The sequence below is a fragment of the Podarcis pityusensis genome (assembly GCF_964106645.2).
Source record: "Podarcis pityusensis genome assembly, chromosome: 11".
Taxonomy (NCBI): Eukaryota; Metazoa; Chordata; class Lepidosauria; order Squamata; family Lacertidae; genus Podarcis; species Podarcis pityusensis.
The window spans coordinates 33,868,933-33,886,829 of NC_138036.1; the positions used below are offsets into that span (position 1 = coordinate 33,868,933).

At 42.6% G+C, this 17,897-nt stretch overlaps 1 protein-coding gene across 15 annotated transcripts in view; it reads right to left on the reverse strand.

Moving 5' to 3' along the window:
- MEF2C (myocyte enhancer factor 2C) overlaps positions 1-17,897 on the reverse strand; it is a 174,509-nt gene that overhangs the window by 13,303 nt on the left and 143,309 nt on the right. For 11 of the 15 annotated variants that reach the window (XM_080972853.1, XM_080972861.1, XM_080972850.1 and 8 more), the window contains 2 exons: positions 4,313-4,485; positions 1,019-1,042 (listed from right to left, as the gene is read on the reverse strand). In XM_080972853.1, coding sequence (XP_080828979.1) covers positions 1,019-1,042; positions 4,313-4,485 — 197 coding nt within the window. The remainder of the gene's footprint in view (positions 1-1,018; positions 1,043-4,312; positions 4,486-17,897) is intronic. The other 4 variants (XM_080972852.1, XM_080972849.1, XM_080972851.1 and 1 more) reach the window with 1 other exon arrangement.

The following is a 17,897-nucleotide window of genomic DNA, read 5'->3' on the forward strand; positions in this document are numbered from 1 at the left end:
AGGTGTCAGATTTGTTCATACGATATACAACTGTACACAAGATTTCACAAAATTAATCATTTATCGTTTGGCTTTTATGAACTCTGCCAATCCTTATGATTTACAATCTTTCAAGAGACCACTTGTCTCCATAGTAACCCATTACATCAGAATCTCCTAGGTAACCAAACTAGTAACATATAAGATTCGCCCCCACCCCACCCCGACACACTAGTAAGCCAACAGGCTATGATGATAACTAATTATATGTAACTTGCATTGTTTAGGTTTTTTAAAAATCTGGTTGCAAAATATTATTAAAATGATGGTATTTCATCCCATGTCATCCATGCTTTAAACAGGTAGCTATATATGATAGCTTTGTCACAATATAGAAGAGCACTGAATGCACACTTGATTGAAAGCAGTGCAGTGCAGATAGACTGCACATGTACATGGATGCTCACCCAAGTCACACCCACAGTTCCTGGCCCAGCAAGTGGCATGTGTACAGTAGCACGCTTAAACACACAGATCTCTTTCAGAGTGTTGTATGTTGCAAATAAGCAAGCCACTGTATATGAAAGCGTAAACCTGCATGTTCACTTTCCAACAGCAGATGGTGCTGTGACCACTTCATTTTCATCAATGGCAAAAGTTACTTGAAGGATATTTAAACTATTTTTTGTGGGGTTTTTTTTTAAGGATAAGATGTTTCTTATATTTTCTTGGTGTTGGATATTAACATGCAAAAATTCAGCTTGGGATACTTAAATGTACAGAGCATTCAGTGTGAATATATGAAAGTTGGGGAAATTGGAAGATGAAATCCCTAGAACAGCAATATTCTTTCTAAACAGGAAGAGGATTCAGAATCACTCCCAACTCTTGAATTATAGGATCTGACAGAAAGTAACATGGCATTAAAAAAAAAATTCTGATAAAACTTTTCATGGTAAAGAAGCTTTCCTACTAGCTCAGTGAGGGCTGGCAAACAAACTGTCTTTGCATTACTAAAACAAGGATCATTCTCACTTACCAAAAGCAGATCAACATCCTCAGACTGACAGCATAAGAAAGGAGGATGAATAATTAGCAAAAGCAGATATTCTAAAGTGTGCCACTTTGCTATTCTACAAGGCATAGATCTATTTCAAAGCATAGCTGGGGTGACCCTCTCTTTCTCTCTTAAACTGCTTACTCCAGAGTAATCTTGCCATGCAGTATAAATAGCCTGAGCAGCTCTCAGTAAAAGATTTGAAGCTCACATGGCCTGTCTCTGCTGAATAAAGCCTTGCATTTAGTACCTCCAGACATTTGCCTCAAAGGTGAAGACCAGCTTTCACCCCAACCAAGGCTTTGTCTTGTCAATACAGCCCCAGTGGCTGCAAAGTACTTGGTTTTCAGAGACCCCACCAGGAAGAGGACCCCTTGAAAACGTTCCTTGGGAAAAATCATTTGATGGAGATGCCGCGTCACTGCCTAAGTCGCCTGAAGAGCAGCCCCATGAGAGATTGTACTTATATCATTGCTTCAAGAGGGGAGTGCTGCATTTAGGGAGTTTTACCTCGAGTGCCAAATTTAATTCATAATGCATCATGCTAGGAGCGAAGATAGAACTGTTTATATTGCTTCCCATTTTATATGAAGAAAACAAATATTCTCTGCGTCACTTACATGTGCCACCTTGATCTTATTTATTTATTTATTTTGAAAAAAATATGCAGTGTGAAAGCCACACATTCTCTACCTTTAAAATCAATGGGGGTTGCAGGGTGATATGTTTTCCTTTTAAATGGTAGATTTCTGGTAAAAGATTCACATTCCACTATGCTAATTTGTAGGGAATTAAAAGACACTAGCATGTCTCATGCACTTTTGATGGCTTGACAGTATCCTAGCTCTATTTAAGATAATCTGACAACACCAAATTAATAATGCCCCCCCTTAAAAAACCAATAATAACAGAAAAGGATTTTCCCATGAAGAATAATTGCTGTTTCCGATTATTGAAAAATGTGACCCTGGTTCCAGAGTGGAAGATTTAAAGCTTCACTTTTCAAAAACACCACTTCTTGATGCCGTTCAGTGAAATAAAGAATCAACTATTGCTCAGAAATTCCTTCTGAGATATTAACAGAGGAAACCATGAAACAGAAGGAAGGTGGAAGTTGCTGTCCAAAATATATCGGCCCAGTGCTTTTTTTCTGGGGGTACACAGGGGTAGGCATACCCCTAAGCATTTTGTGAATCTATGTTTGGCCTCACTGAGGGGCAGTATTGCAATATGAGTTGGAACATGAGAGGGCCCCTAAACATTTTTTAAAGAAAAAAAGCAGTGTATGAGTGCTATGAAAAATCATGACAGGTGCCTAGTGAAGTTGTAGCAGGCGAGCAGAAAAGGGTTGCTAAGACTGAGGGCAGAAATGCATTCTCCCAGGATGAGGCCAGAATGCACATTTTCCCACAGGGAGGTACAAAGAAGGCCTTCGTATGAGCCCTAGGGATCGGGGTAGGAGGAAGGCTTCTGTCGCCACTCCTAGGGAATGTAGAAAGAGACTTTGTGGCAGGGGAGGCTCCCATCCACACTAACCTACATGTCCAACCCTGGGAGCTATAGTCCAACAACGTCTGGAGGGCCACAGGTTGCCCACCCTAGCTTGTCCTGAAAACTGGGATTGCAAATCGGGATTAAATGCTGTTTGGCAACACTGTGTTGCTGCATGTTTCCTGGGTGTAATGACCAGCACAGGAGCCCCCCTTAGAAGTTCCATCTCTCTCGGATGTTTGGACGGTGATGGCCCAGGAGAGGGACAGCCCCTAAGCTGTGGAATTCCCTCTCCATAAAGGTGCATCTGGCTTCTTCGCTGTAGAAGAAGAGTTTGGACTTGATATCCTGCTTTATCACTACCCGAAGGAGTCTCAAAGCGGCTACCATTCTCCTTTCCCTTCCTTCCCCACAACAAACACTCTGTGAGGTGAGTGGGGCTGAGAGACTTCAGAGAAGTGTCACCAGCCCAAGGTCACCCAGCAGCTGCATGTGGAGGAGCGGGGAAGCGAACCCAGTTCACCAGATTACAAGTCCACCGCTCTTAACCACTACACCACACTGGCTCCCATACAGCTTTTGGTCTGTGACACATGCATGTTTTCAGGGCCCACCCGATTCCAGTGACTGTGATCTGTTTGGATTTTAATTTGTTCTAGTCCACCCTGGGACCTGCTGGCAAAGGGCGGGTATTAGATATAACAACAAGAACAACAACAGGAAGAGGAAGTTGTTAAAAGGGAAGAGTTGTAGCTCCGTCATAGCTTGCATGGAGAAGATTCCAGGTTCAATTCCTGGTCTGACCCTGCCTCCAACTCCAGAGAGCTGCAGCCAGGCAGACTTGACAAAACTGAGCTATGTGGACCAATGTTCTGACTCGGTACAAGACAATTTTCTGTGTTGCTCCACAGCTCAGAGCATGCAAGGGAATACACCCATATTCCAGGCTTGTTTGTGTAGTACCAGACCATGGTTTGATGTTACATCTTGTGTTTTAAGGTTTATTAAGCAAGTTAGTGGAAAACATACCGCACTGCAACCCCCATTGATTTTAAAGGTGGAGAATGTGTGGATTTCACACCGCATCTGTATGTTCGCTTTCTTGAACAGCCGCCCCAGCGGTATCAAATACACTAAGAGAATTTTGGGCTTCATCAAAAGGCTAAGGCTGTCAAGCAGCTCTTTGATGGAGAGCCATGGGCTTTCTATCTTCCACTGCTCATGGTGAGGCAGGCTTCCTCAATCCAAGCAAAGTGGTAAAACAAAAAGTAGGAAAGAAAAATACTTGAAGAAAATAAATTCATTAAAATCGAAAGGAGGGAGGGAGGGAGGGAGGGAGGGAGGGAGAGAGAGAGAGAGAGAGAGAGTGAGAGAGAGAGAGAGAGAGAGAGAGAGAGAGAGAAGGGACCTACTCAGAAGACAACAAAAATTATTTGAAACTACCACTAAGGCCCTCTGCTATCCAGAATCCCATCAAACAGCCGCATCAAACTTTTTGTACAGGGACTTTGATTTCATATGTGTTCTGAGAAGTGATAATTAATTTGAATCAGAAACAATGTAACTTTTAAGTTTGATTCAGGCTTTTTACATTAGATGAGATACATTTTAATTAGATCTGACTTTTAAGTCTTTGTTTTGTTTCAGTTTGCTTGAGCAACTCCCTTTTTAAGCAAGGAAGCCTTACAACAGATAAATTGGACAAGCCCTTGTGTTCGATCCCCCATGGCCTTAGTGCTGTCTGGGAAATTTCTATCTTGAAGGGGAAGGATGAAAATGTGTTACCACAGATGGCATCGTGTTCTTGCTGCCTGGTGGAATCAGCACTCGGAGATCTGGTTTACGGTTGTTCATTCCCAAGTTCATGGGAGGAGGAGACTTTGCTTGCATATTCTTGTTCAAGTTGCCAGGTGAGACCAGCAGACCTGGTGAGTTTCGGGGGTTGCCATACCCGTTCCCTGTGGAATTTTGAAGAGAGAGAGAGAAAAAGAAAACGGTAAGGAGAGATGTGGACTGAAAAACGCTTCCTTGGTACGTAGGCTGACACTCGAATTCAGTTAACACTAACGTGAGCCCAGAAATATTGCTATCTCCTGTAAAGTGTATATTTGGATTGTTTCAGTGGTCCTGGAAGAAGAGAATGCGATATAGGGTGGTTGCAGATTTCCCATCCCATTCAGAGCAGCACAATGTGGAATATAGTTGGATATTTGTCACTGTACACAATCCACCAGAATGTTCTCTTGCACCACCTTCCTTTTAAGAAATGAGAGCCACACCATCTCCTGGCAATGATCATGCACAGGTCCCGTTTATCTCAATGAGGCATGCATAAAAGAACACCCTGGCGGATTGTGTCCCATGTTAATTTGTAGGAGTAGGAGGAGAGGGTTTCATTTGGGTTTCCCATCTCAAAGCCAGAGCTATGCAAAAACACCTGAAATACAAGAGTACATATGACATGGAGGACACCAACGGTGCATGGATGAGAAGAAGTGTCAGATAACAGAAACACTGTGCTCTTCTATGAAATTGTGGCCTAGGTACCAAGTGGAGCAATGGACTTGAAACGATTATTCTTTCTAAACATTCCCTAATTCAACAATACACTGACAGAAAAGGCAGGCAGTCCTATGTTACTGTGAATCAACCATACAAATAGAGTCAGAACACTTGCTAAGCCACTGAAACACATAGTAGCCAACAGTGATCAGCTGCCAAATATATTCTGTTAACACATGGGAGCCGCAACAAAAGGTTGTACAGTGGTGTGGTGTTGTTGCCCAGACAGCCATGCCCTTTCCCAAGTTTCACGTCCTGCATGGGACAATTAGCATCTGTTGGAGTCAGTCCTTATACAAATGTTTTTGGGGATCCCCTTCGGTTCCCCCCCAAAAGTTTATTTTTCTTCTTCTATGAGTTTTGGAACCCCTGAAATCTATCTCTTGCCCTTCAATGGTTCCACTTTAGCCACAAAAGGATCAGCACCTATTAGTGCTGATAATCCTGATAATTAGTAAATAGGATTATATACTATTCTCTTTTTGACCATATGCAGATCCAGAGCAGTTCCCTTATTCTGCGCCCCAACTCCCCACCTCTTTATTGCTATGTGGATACAGCCTGAGGACATGACTACATGGGCCCCTGGCCTGATCCAGCCATCTCTTCATATATCATTTTTGCTGCTTCAAATTAGGCAGCAAAATGCCAGTCCTTACTTTTGCACAGTGTAAGGATGCCAAAAGTCAAATGCATCATCATCATCATCATCATCATCATCATCAGTTAAATTTCTATCCCATCCAAAAGGGCAGAAAACAATATAACATATTTTTTAAAAAAATCAAATGCAAATACTTTAAAATAGCAATGGCATCCTCTGTAGGGAAAAGACACCACGGATTCTTCAATGAGAAACTGGGGAAATATCTGCGTAGCCTTCAGCCTGGATACCCCTCTAGGAGCTCAAACGTCTATATCACAGCCCTGCCACAGCCTTGTACTTGGGAAGCATTTCTTACCACTTGACCAGGAAGCCATAAAACTCATTCGGTAACTCTCAGAGCCTAATCTACCACACAGGACTGATGCAAAAGGGAGTGGGGGTGGGGGAGAGACTGGGATATGCCCAAGCGCATGGCTGTGACCTCTCAGAAGGAGGCAGTTAGGAGTATACATACGCAATTAATAACAATGCGCATTATCCAACTAACTTGCTCTGTTGCCAGTGCACAGATTTATGTCCATGTAACTGAACTTCCCTCCTCCCCCTCGCCCAAATCTGCTCTGGAGGGTGGGGAGAAAACCCAGAAGAAATATGAGGAGGGCATGGAGTGCATTTTGTTGTGTTGGGGGGAGGGGTTTCCACTACGCAAGTGCAAATCCTTGCACCGATGGAACAAGTTAGTTGGATACTACCCAATATCCCAGGTTTCTATTTCCCATTTCTCTCTGTTACTATATAAAGATAGAGAGCTAAGACAGACAGGCGGACAAAAAATGTGGGGGAGATTAAAAATAAAAGCCAAAACTTTTTTTTAAGGGTCCTAACAGGTATCCTGGTGACCTTGGGAACAATTTGGGTTGCCCGAGGCAACCAGGTGATTGGATTATGCGCGCTTGTCATATAGTATTGAACACTGAACTGAATACAACCGAGTGTGCATTACTTAGAAGAAAGACGCTAACCTCAGACAATATTGCAGGGAGAGTGGGGGTGGGGAGCAGAAACAGAAAGAACAAAAGAAAACCCTTCTTGGATCAGGCTGTTTTCATGGACAAATACAAGAGGATTCTGCCTGACTCACTCTCCCCCCCCCCCTTTCAGGTTTTTTTTTTGTTTTGAAACAAAGAAAAGTGCAGCAAGGCTATAATTTCCATGGTGGGGGGTGAAAGGCGGGGGGGGGGGAGAAAGAGCAAAAAACAACTGGAGGAGGACTAGGAAAATTCTTCAATGCTTCTCCATCTTGCCTCTCTCCCTTCCTCCACCTTCAGAGCTCGATCCTGAACGTTGATTTCAGCAGGAGGAGTTGGCTGTGTGATTTTGAAAATACCCCTCTATCTCATCTCTGCTGTCTTTTGCTTTTAAGGCTTTTACATCCTGACATTCAAGCATCTCCGTATTGTGCTAATTTGGTGCTTTCAGAAGCAGCCCCTTCTCTTTCTGCAACGGCAATAATAACAATGATAACGGCTGGCACGGCACTGCAATTAGCACCTTCTCCCAAGCGCCCAAAAGCTGGATCCACCTTCTCGCCCATGAACGCCACTCAGGGAAAAGGAGACGCCTACTAAAAAGAAGAAGAAGAAAGCCCCAAAACATATTTACTCCGGGACTGGCTTCCCAACTCTCCTCCTTGGGGCTTATGCTAACATTTCATTTACTCTCCCTCCCTCCCTTCTTCTCCCCCAGCGACTTCTGTGCCAAAAGCCACCTGCTGTGCGGTTGCCTAGATAGCTGGAAGCCTCAAATCTAAGGGCACATTTTCAAGGCCACCAAAAGAGTTACCCTTTAAACACCCTGTGTTTCAGAGAACTCCAGTGGAACATGGAATCCTGAAACCCTGATAGAATTATTTGAAAGGTACAAGTCTGAGATGGTGCTTAAAAGCAGGGAATCGGCAGTGTGCGCTGAAGAAAGTCTCCCAAACTCTCTCACACGAAACACAGACACAGAGGCAAATACAAAGAAAATAGGCTTGCTTCACATTTGCCAAGGGTAAGATAGTTAAGACTAAGGCAGAGGTGGCCCTCCAGATGTGGCTGGACTGCAACTCTGGCCATTGACTACGCTGGCTGGGGATCATGGGAACTGGAGTTCAACAACACCTGCAGCTTAGCCACCCCTGTTTAAAATCTAAATCACACTTCAACGTAGGAAGACTTCTTTAAAAAGGCATCAAATTCCATGGCAATTGCTTTTAGACCTAACCAGTCAAATAATTTGTGTCCAACAACACTGAAGGAAAACTGTACCACAAATATTCGGGAAATTCTTAAAACTACAAAGTTAGGGCCAATGTTTCTGGAAGTTCTGCCCTTGTACAACGTATACTGTACATAAGCATAAAAAATTATCTTGGCATTTCATTTCCATGTAGCATGCAGAGGAAAGCTTCCTGGTGCAATCCTAACCATGTCTACTTAGTAGTAAGTCTCGCTGAGTTCAATGGCGCTTACTCCCAGGTAAGTGGGGTTAGTTTTGCAACCTTAATTTCTATCATTATTTATGTACTTTAATGTATTCTGCTAGTTCAGGTTTCTGATTGGCATTACCGGTGATGCAAAGAAATGTAAAAAGTAAAGGTAGGAGTTCACTGTAAAGAAATGCAGGAATGCTTTGCAAACAAACCAGTTCCTTTAAAAACAAACCACATTTTTTGAAATGGGATTCAAATAATTATCCGAATCTACAATTATTTTTGGGAACTTTTTTTTAATGGAAAGAACTAAAGGCATATTTACGGAATTCAGGAAAGTACTATAAAGGATACATGAAGTAAGGCTTGGTTTGATAACGATATACCTAAAGAGGCTATTTTGTTCTGGAAAAATATGTTGGCCATGCCATATAATGCGACATGACTAGCAGTTGTTCAGAGTGTGAATGTGGCGTTCTCGCATGTGTGCAATTAAACACACGTTGCACATAATGCAATTTAAAAAATATAACAAATATGTATATGTGCCTGTCTTTATACTACAAGAGTCTGATTTTTTTCATGCTTGTTATTTTAAGGAAGGGAAATGGAGTGGGGTGCAGGGGGGGGGATTCTTTTCTACAAATGATTTACTTCAAATCAAAGCAATTTATTTAATACAAAAACTCAACACCAGGAATGCTTTCCTATCATTTAGAGACGGTGCCACTTAGAAACACCAATCACGCAACTCTTTATGTATTTACCTACTAATGTAAAATATTTTGAAACGTGATGACATTTCCTGCATTTGTATTTTTAGAACATCAAATTATTTTAAAGAGCGACTGCAATCTTCTCCTTACCAGCGGATTTCTGCTGTTCTTGGCACATTGTGCCAGCTAGCAATTTGGAGCCATATAATGACTGTTTCTCCTTCCAGCCACCAAATTGTTATGCTTTTGGCAGAATATGGGTCCCGGAATGTAAGGCTGTGGACTCTAAACCAATGATATACAAACCCGTCATTTGGAAATCAGTGATGAATACATGCATGTGGCCTGCAGCTAAGGAGAGCCTGCATTTAATCTGGATGCTTAAACCGCATCCTCCTCTGTACGCTGAAAGCTTTGGCCTCTACTGAGGCAGCTTTAGTCAAATGCACTGGAGAAGAAGAAGGTCTTGGTTAAATTCAGATGCAAAACAACTCAAGGGAAAAGCCAGCAGCAACAAAATTGGAGCAGCCCTTCTAATATAGAGATCAAACCCTTCCTTTAGCCTGTACTTTAAAATTACACTTTGCCTGGACGGTTATCAATTTAAATGTGACTGTGTGCAGAACGGTACGTTCCACAAGCCACTAGAAAGCGCAAAAATTATATGCCCTGTACGAATGGATTTCCTGATTATAAATTAGGAGAAAATGAAGACCAGATGAGATCTCGGCTGAGTTTTGCGTTGCGTTTTCATTCGATTAAAAAGCTGTACATTTGCTGAAACAGAATATATATATATATATATCTACACACACACACACACACACACACTCAACATTTATGGGTATCACTTGCACTCAATAATGACAACAAAAACAGAGGAAGCACAAGTTTCCAAAGGGCATGTGTCAGGAGGTGTAAATTTATAGTCTTCCTCAGCCAAGGTGCTTTAAGTGCAAACTACTCCTTTCCCTAGACCCTTACAAGAACTTGCTTTTGGCTTTATTGACTTTATTGAGCAAATTGTGTTTACAGATAGTTTATTTCTTGCTGAGTGTAGCGCTGCAGCAAATAACCACTTTCTCCCGGAATGCCCTGGGAGCCCTTTGTACGAACCAAAGTCACTGCAGCGGTAGAAAAGAAATGGAATGTTGTCTAACACCTCCTTCTTCTTTTTTGGTCACTGCTTCTGCTCTCCTCATTTCAGGGGAAACAGTCAGAGCTTTGAAAAGGACGTTTTGTTAAATAAATGAGCAGAGTGAACTTTGTTGACAGGACACCACCGCTCCCCATTTGTACAGAGATGCCTAACTTGATTAAAAAAAATCCAAAAAAATGTAATTTCTTTAAAAAGCTTCCCTACTATCCTGAGTGAAACAATATAGATAATGAACGGATCTATATTGAGATACATTATCTATAATGAGCAGGGTTCAAATCCCCCCTCATCCCCCCTCATCAGCCATAAAGCTCACTGATTGGCCTTTGGCCAATCACCATCTCTTAGCCTAACCTACCTTACAGGGTTGTTGTGACGAGAAAATGGGGAGAAGGAAAACAATCTACACCACCTTCAGATCTTTGGAAGATATAGGTTGTATATAAAGGTAATAAATAAATAAAATAAATGTGATGTATTTAGGAAGGCTCTCGGCCGGGGGGCAGGAGTAGGGAAGCTTTTTCAGGCAACCAGTGGCAGGCGTGGCCAGAGCAAAAAAAGTGGGTGGGGCAACAGGTATGACTCTTGTCACAGTACATGTGACTCTACTGTCATTCAAGCAATTCAGACATCTAGACACACATAGATCTCTCTGTTTAGGCCACTAGCCACAATAGCTGTTTTTCAAACCTATTGTCGGAGGCACTCTGCCTCTGAAAACTAGTTGCAGGCTCCCCACAGGCATCTGGTCGGCCACTGCTGGGCCAGGTGGCCTGATTCAACAAGCTGTTCTTCTGCTCAGGCAAGTAAGCAGCATTACTGTAGTTCAAGGACAACTTCCAGCCTTGCAAAAGCACCCAGGGAAGGGGTGCAGCAGGGCTGAGAAGAAGAGGTCTAGGGAGAATCCTGGAGGCCAGATAGAGAGGGCCCAGAGCTAATATGAAAGGAACTCTCAGCATCCTTGGAAATTGAGTGAAGGGAGGTTGGGCAGGAGAAGGGGTATTTACATTTTATATGGAAACTGCCTCCTCATCCCATTGCATGGAGACAGAGAATTCTTCCCCCCTAAGGTACACAGGTGAGTAGGGAGATGAGCTACATTGGCTTCCAGGTCGCACTGGGCCATTGCAGAGGATTTGCTATTGGGGGAAAGTAGCCCCTATGCATGCCACGTTGAATTCCCTGGATGACCAGGCAGGATAGAAATCTTAGAAGGTTTTTGGTTTTTTTAACTAAGTTGCATCAAAAAAATAAACATACTTATAATTAATAATGTGTTACTTGCAAAATCAAAAAGGAAAGCCAGAAAAGCAACTTCTGAGTCTACAATCCAGCTTCATTGCCACCCACCCCATTCCCCAAGAAGCTAATTGAAGCTTTCTACTCACATGTTACATCTGTTAAGCATTTCATAGTACATTACCTTGGCTAAGTGCAAATAGCAAAGGAAACCCAAGTGGGAACAAGGAGAGAGAAAATCTTTAGAACTTTTGATTCCCACACCGTTTTTCTTTTCCGTTTTTTACTAACAGCGTCAGTTCTTATGTTGCTGAAACGCACACAAGAAGGAAGCACTTGCAGGCTTGGGGAAACCCCAAGGCTGTCAGATTACAAAAAAAGTTTCTTAGAAGAACCAACCAACCTACAGGTAGGGGGAAACCCCCAAAGCAGCTAAATGGGGACTGAGCATGCTCAGTGGGCTCGGAATGGTGACTGGCTGTTGGAGGCAGGAGTGGAATATCAGAGAGGGCTGGTGGTGGATGGAATGGAGGGACTGGAAACCTGAACAGGGGAACTTCACAATGAAATGTTTTGTTGCAGGTCCCATTTTTTTTTAAATCATTGCACAAATTGCTTTTCTATACGGTTTACCTGGGCCCAGGAGTTCAAAAAAGGGAAAATTTAGCATCAATGGCCTGCATCTTCTTAATTCAGTATAGCCCCTGTTTAAGCGCTGCTTGTTTGACTGCCTCTCAAAGCCCTACCAGGAGCTGCCAGGAGCCTGGACTATCTTGCATGCAAGAGAGTTGCTCTACCAGTGAACTAAAGCTTTTCCATGTATGGGCAAGAGCCAATGAAACGAATGAATTCTGGTGATAACATTCAGTGCAACCAGCACTTCCAAACCACACTGTCTCTCACTGCCTGTTAGCTTCTGCACAGTACTGTATGCAGTTTCTCTTTATATAGATGCACCCATCTGCACTGCCGACTGGGGAATAAGAGGGGCTGCCACGGTCAACCCAGTGCTGTACTACACAGAGACTGAGAAGACAGAACAGATTTTTGCAGGGAAGGAAGCATTTGAAGGCAAAGTAATATTTTTGCCATGCATAAAGTGCAGAATCAGGATCCTGGAGTTTTTTTTGGTGAGGAATGGATGTTGCAGTCAATACTACTATCAGTTTTGCAATCATAGGCTATGAAATTTATGCTTTATAGTTTCTTAATGGTATCTGATTGCGGGGGGGATGGCAAATATATTGCTGTAATGCAGGAAAACACGTGTTTCCTATATTCTCTGCTACTAATTGCATTGATTTATTTGTTTCCACTTCAGCAAAACTGTTTTGTACTATACCTATCACATTATCTTGTTTACCTAGGAGCTCCTCGCCCCACAGCCAGTCAACTCAGCAATAGCATTTTAATTAATTAAACAAGCCACTTAGAAGTATTACATGCTGATGTCCACATCTGACTCTTCTTCTTTTTTAATGGCCATAGCCTTAAAAGGCTTAAAACATCAAGGTCAACTGATTGAATGCTGCAGTCCTACAGTAAGGGATTGTAGTTTTACCGCATGGTTAGGCTTTACGGTTAAGTGTAAGCTCACTTGGGAGGTTCTGACACTTCCAATTAGGTGCTTCCAAAAGGAAGGCATGACATGGCTCACATTACTCTGTGCAGCTTATGCAAGACCCACAATTCCCTGCATCTGCTATATGGGCAGGTAACAAGCTCTATTTATATGGAAGCCATTTGTTGGGGTTGGGTAGGTTGGTCAAATCAGCCAATTTTGGTTTCTCTAAGTTTCTCATCTGTCCACTGTTCAGTTCTCCACATTTCTGCATCAGTTTGCATCTTTTTTTTTTAAAGGAAGTCATTGTGAACATTCATCAGCATTCTTAACACATGTATTTTGCCTATAATAACTGTTTTTTTCCAAAGCAGTTTCTCCTAACATGATGCAATTTTGCATGTTAGGGGTTTTTTTTTAACTAACATATGCATTTTCCATTCAGACGTTTACTCCACTATCTGCATTTTTGTACAAGTTACTTGGCTGGAGAACTGCTTTGCAAAATTCAGAGAAGTGCAAAAGATTGCTGCATTTTTGGTTCATGCATCGTTTCAGAAAAGTGCAAATCAGGTAAACTTGCCTTGAAATGTGAACAGAATCAAATATCTCCTCCATCCAAAGGACTGTGTGAATGATATGAGTCTTGAGTATGCATGCTTTAAGAATCCTTGCTAGATGTGGAAGACTCAGGTTTGTAGCACTGGATACTGAATGTGTGGGCGCAGAAGCAGAGGTTTGCCACAGTGACAGGTGCTCTCTGTTCAGTGCTCGCCTTGCTTTTTAGAGCCCTTGCCATTCCTATAAACTGGAGTCCTTTACAGAAATGAGGCACAGAGGAGGACCACACCTGCTGGGCCTGCCCTTGACATTTGGGGCAGCATCTGAAAAGGGGAGCTGATGTGTGATGCGAAACTTTGCACAACTGGGGTTCCTGATCATGTGGAGAGCCTGCTGGAATACTGTTCTGTGCACAGATGTCAGACGATGGATGGGGCACACAGCAGTCTGATTCTCCCTTCCACAGTGGTACCTCTAGTTACGAACTTAATTTGTTCCAGAGGTCCGTTCTTAACCTGAAACTGTTCTTAACTAGAGGCGTACTTTCGCTAATGGGGTCTCTTGCTGCCGCTGCACCACCGGCACACGATTTCTGTTCTCATCCTGGGGCAAAGTTCTCAACTCGAGGTAACTCTTCCAGGTTAGTGGAGTTTGTAACCTGAAGCGTTTGTAACCTGAGGCGTTTGTAACTCGAGGTACCACTGTACCCTAAACACACACACACTTAAAATACTTTCCCAAACACATCATATCTCAAGGATGTTTAGAACCACAGGGGGAAACTGTAATATATATATATATATACACACACACGTACATACACACACACACACACATAAAAATCAAAACTAACAGAATCAAAAAGGGTTGATGCAAATAAAAGCCCACATCCGTAAGAATATTAACACATCATTGCAAAACAACAAATCAGGGAGTGCGTAAAAGGATTTTTCAGGTCTTCGGCGTGGTGGGGATTCAACATCTCACTCTTCCAAACACTCCATCATCACAAGTATGGAACAATTCCTGCCTATCCTGGGGTTTCTCCTGACCCTCCCAGAGCCAATTTCAAGGGTGTGTGGAGAGCATGCAGGGTGTGAACAGTGGGGGAAGCCCCATTGTGAAAGTGAAGTTATTGAGAAGGGTTTTTGCTGATAGGGCTGGTTAGGGGAACCCCACCCATAACTTCCAAGTAAAATGTTTAGAAGTGGTATAAAATATTTTCCCCCAGATTAGAAAGAATAGACAAAGGATACTTTTTAAAAAAGGATATTAAAAAACAGGGGTACTAAAAAAAAATAGCATACTAAAAATATATGTGAACTTCTTCTTTGTTGATAAGCATACCTCTCTTTGTTATTATTGTTGGTGTTTATTCGGGAATTGCCACTTTTGCCTCTGGCCATTCTCACCATTGGCATGAGGCCCCTAGAAGAAATTCTACAAAGAGTCCCCAGCCTCTTCTTTAAAGCATTACATGTGAAATAGAAATAAATAAATAAATAAATAAATAAATAAATAAACAAATAAATAAATAAATAACACTGCCATTACTTTCCAAGTTCAAAAGGTTGCAGAGACCACAAGCATAACAATCAAGAGTTGGGAAGGAATCAATCCACGGTGAGATTTTGCTGCTGCTTCTCAAACTTCCCACACTTTCATTAGCAGCAGAATCCAACAACAGTTGCCAAGTGTGGACGGGCTGTCCTGAGATGGGCTTGCGTCCAGCAAAGCAATTATGCAGGTGATGAATCCATATCTGATCTGCTCCATGGGCCCCCACCCCTCAACAGATGCAATTTTCACACAGAAAGCAAATTACATTAACTCTCCCTCTCTCTCTCTAGTGTGGGGCAGGGTGGTGGTGGTAGCTTAACTTTCCTAGAGTGTTAAATCAAACAAGAAAAAAGAAAGAAAAAAGCTAATTTGACCAAACACCTTCCTGGAAAATACAACATCCCCTTTGGGGAAGCATCAAGGGGAATGCATTGCAATTCTGTAGATCATTGCCTTGCACTTATCCCCATTTGACTACCTGAAAGCTTTTTTTCCTTCTTCTTTCTATAGAGGGCTATTCATTTACCTCTATCTGTGGCTGGAAATCAATTGCCTCTCTCAGATATTTGTTTTCTGAGCTGTTGTCCTAGACCAAAATTAACATCAAATAGAGCATGGCCATAAAGTGTGAACATTGTGTTTCCCCCTTCTTCAAGGTTAGAGCTGTTGCTATACTGTGTGGTTGGTCTCACGAAGCAAGACACCGAAGGTACTTTGCCATGGCTTTAAGTGGTCCTATAACCCAACAAAATCTTTGAATCTTTGGCCCACCAAATGTTGCTGAACTACAACTCCCAGCAGTCCCAGCAAGCTTGGCTCTGGCAAAATAATCACAGTTTGGAGGCAACCCTGGTCAAACAGAAATGAAAAGTAAAGAGCCCCTCCAGAATCGTGTTGTTTGTTTTTTGGTGTGTGTGTGTGTGTGTGTATTCTGCAACATGTCATTGGCACAATAATAGTGCATAACAGTGGCATCTTGGTTTACAAACTTAATCTGTTCCGGAAGTCCGTTCTTAAACCAAAGCGTTCTTAAACCAAGGTGTGCTTTCCCATATCAGCGGGGGACTCAATTTACAAACGGAACACACTCAACAGGAAGCGGAACATGTTCGTATTCCAAGGCAAAGTTCACAAACCAAAACACCTACTTCCAGGTTTGCAGCGTTCTTAATCCAAGTTGTTCATAAACTAAGGTTTTCTTAAACAAAGGTAGTAGTGGATTTTTTACTGGAACATCCACACATCATTCTGCTTTATTAGTTGTTCTGTGATGCTTCCCCAATGTTACTACATTATTGTTATCTGGAGAGGCAATTCTGTGCTACAGTGAAACAAAAATAGCCCCCCTCCCTCAATAGGCAGCATTAAAAGTTACAGGATTTCAGCAGCAAGCTCTGGGACATGCATGTATTGCATACAAAGTAGTATGCTCATCCTGAAACTTTTGCTGGTACAAACAATACTTAAAGTGGGATCATGTACTTTATATCCACCCCAATACCATAATGAACACAAATCATTATGGATGCACAATTAAAAAAGGACACCTGGATGGGCCCAAAGTGTGGTTCTTCTCGATTTCTATCTATTTACTTTTCTCAAAGTCAAAGCTTCGGCAACTATCAAGAGGCTAATCCGCTTGCAAAGCATGTGGACATCAAGCAGCCAAAGTGATTTAAAGAGAATTCATGTGAAAAGTTAAAGGGAAAGGATTGTTTTAACTCAATAGTTCCAGGAGCAAAATCTGGACTTCTTGTTCCAAGGAGTTAAATGCATGGCTTGCTTTTCATTCTGGAGCAAACACACAGCTGCAGCCAAGTATCCAGAAGGCATCAACTATCTCTTTCAATACTCAAGGGTATGCATGAAATCCAGATGTTTGCTGATTTGCAATGCTTCCTTGTACTCTCCCTCTCTGAATAAAAGGACAGATTGCTGTGTGCAGAGAGAAAACACACCACAATCATCTTGGCACCAGCACGTGGAGAGGACAGACTGCAGCAACTCAAAAGTTTTTTATTTAACTGTGGGTTCCCAATAAGAATAAACTTAATTGCTTGTTATTTAAGGGAAAAAGTCAATCATCCTTAAAAAAAAAAATTCACCTTGAAAAGACTAGCAGTTTCTATGACTCATTTAATAGGAGGGATTCTCAGAGTTGGTGCAATGATTTTACTCTTTCAATCCATCACTGTACCAAGGTAAATATTGAGACATTGTAAATTAGAGAGAAGGTAAGACTGAGAACACTTTTAAAAAGAGAATGATATTAAGGCAAACAATGCTGAAAGAGATGGCAAAGGCCACATTTTCCCGAAGCAGAAACTATCAGTGCTCCCCGCAGGCTGTTTTTGCTGGAACCTTCAATTATACTTGGAAAGTTACTGGCAGCCAACACAGACTCTGGCACACTGATATAAAACTGGTCCTCACAGAAATGGACATCCTTGAAAGTAGCGAGGCTTCACCATCATCTGCAGGCTCCAGTAGGAACCCCCAATACTGGTACATTACAACTGGTAGACATATAAAGCCAGGAAAGATGGTTGCCTCATCTGAGGGACAAGCTAAGCTTCATCATCAGATAGAGCCAGGAACATCTCTCTTAATAACATAAGCACAGTGGCGGAGAGCAGGCGGGGGCAGGGCTGGCATGCATAAAGGGGCATGGCAAGCCACCTGTGGGGGCATGGCGCCCAGCGTGGGCAGGGGGGCAGCCGCGATGGCACCCCACCGGGATTGTGCTGCCAGGGGCAGTGCACTCCCCCCGCACTCCTCTTCCTCTGCCAGTGCATAAGCAGAGTGCTGCTGGATCAGACCCAAAGTCCATCTAGTCTGGCATTCTGTTTCCACAGTGGCCAGCCAGATGCCATGGGTCACCTGCAGTTCCAGGTGCAAAATGGATTTCAGAACACTGACCAGGCACACCTGA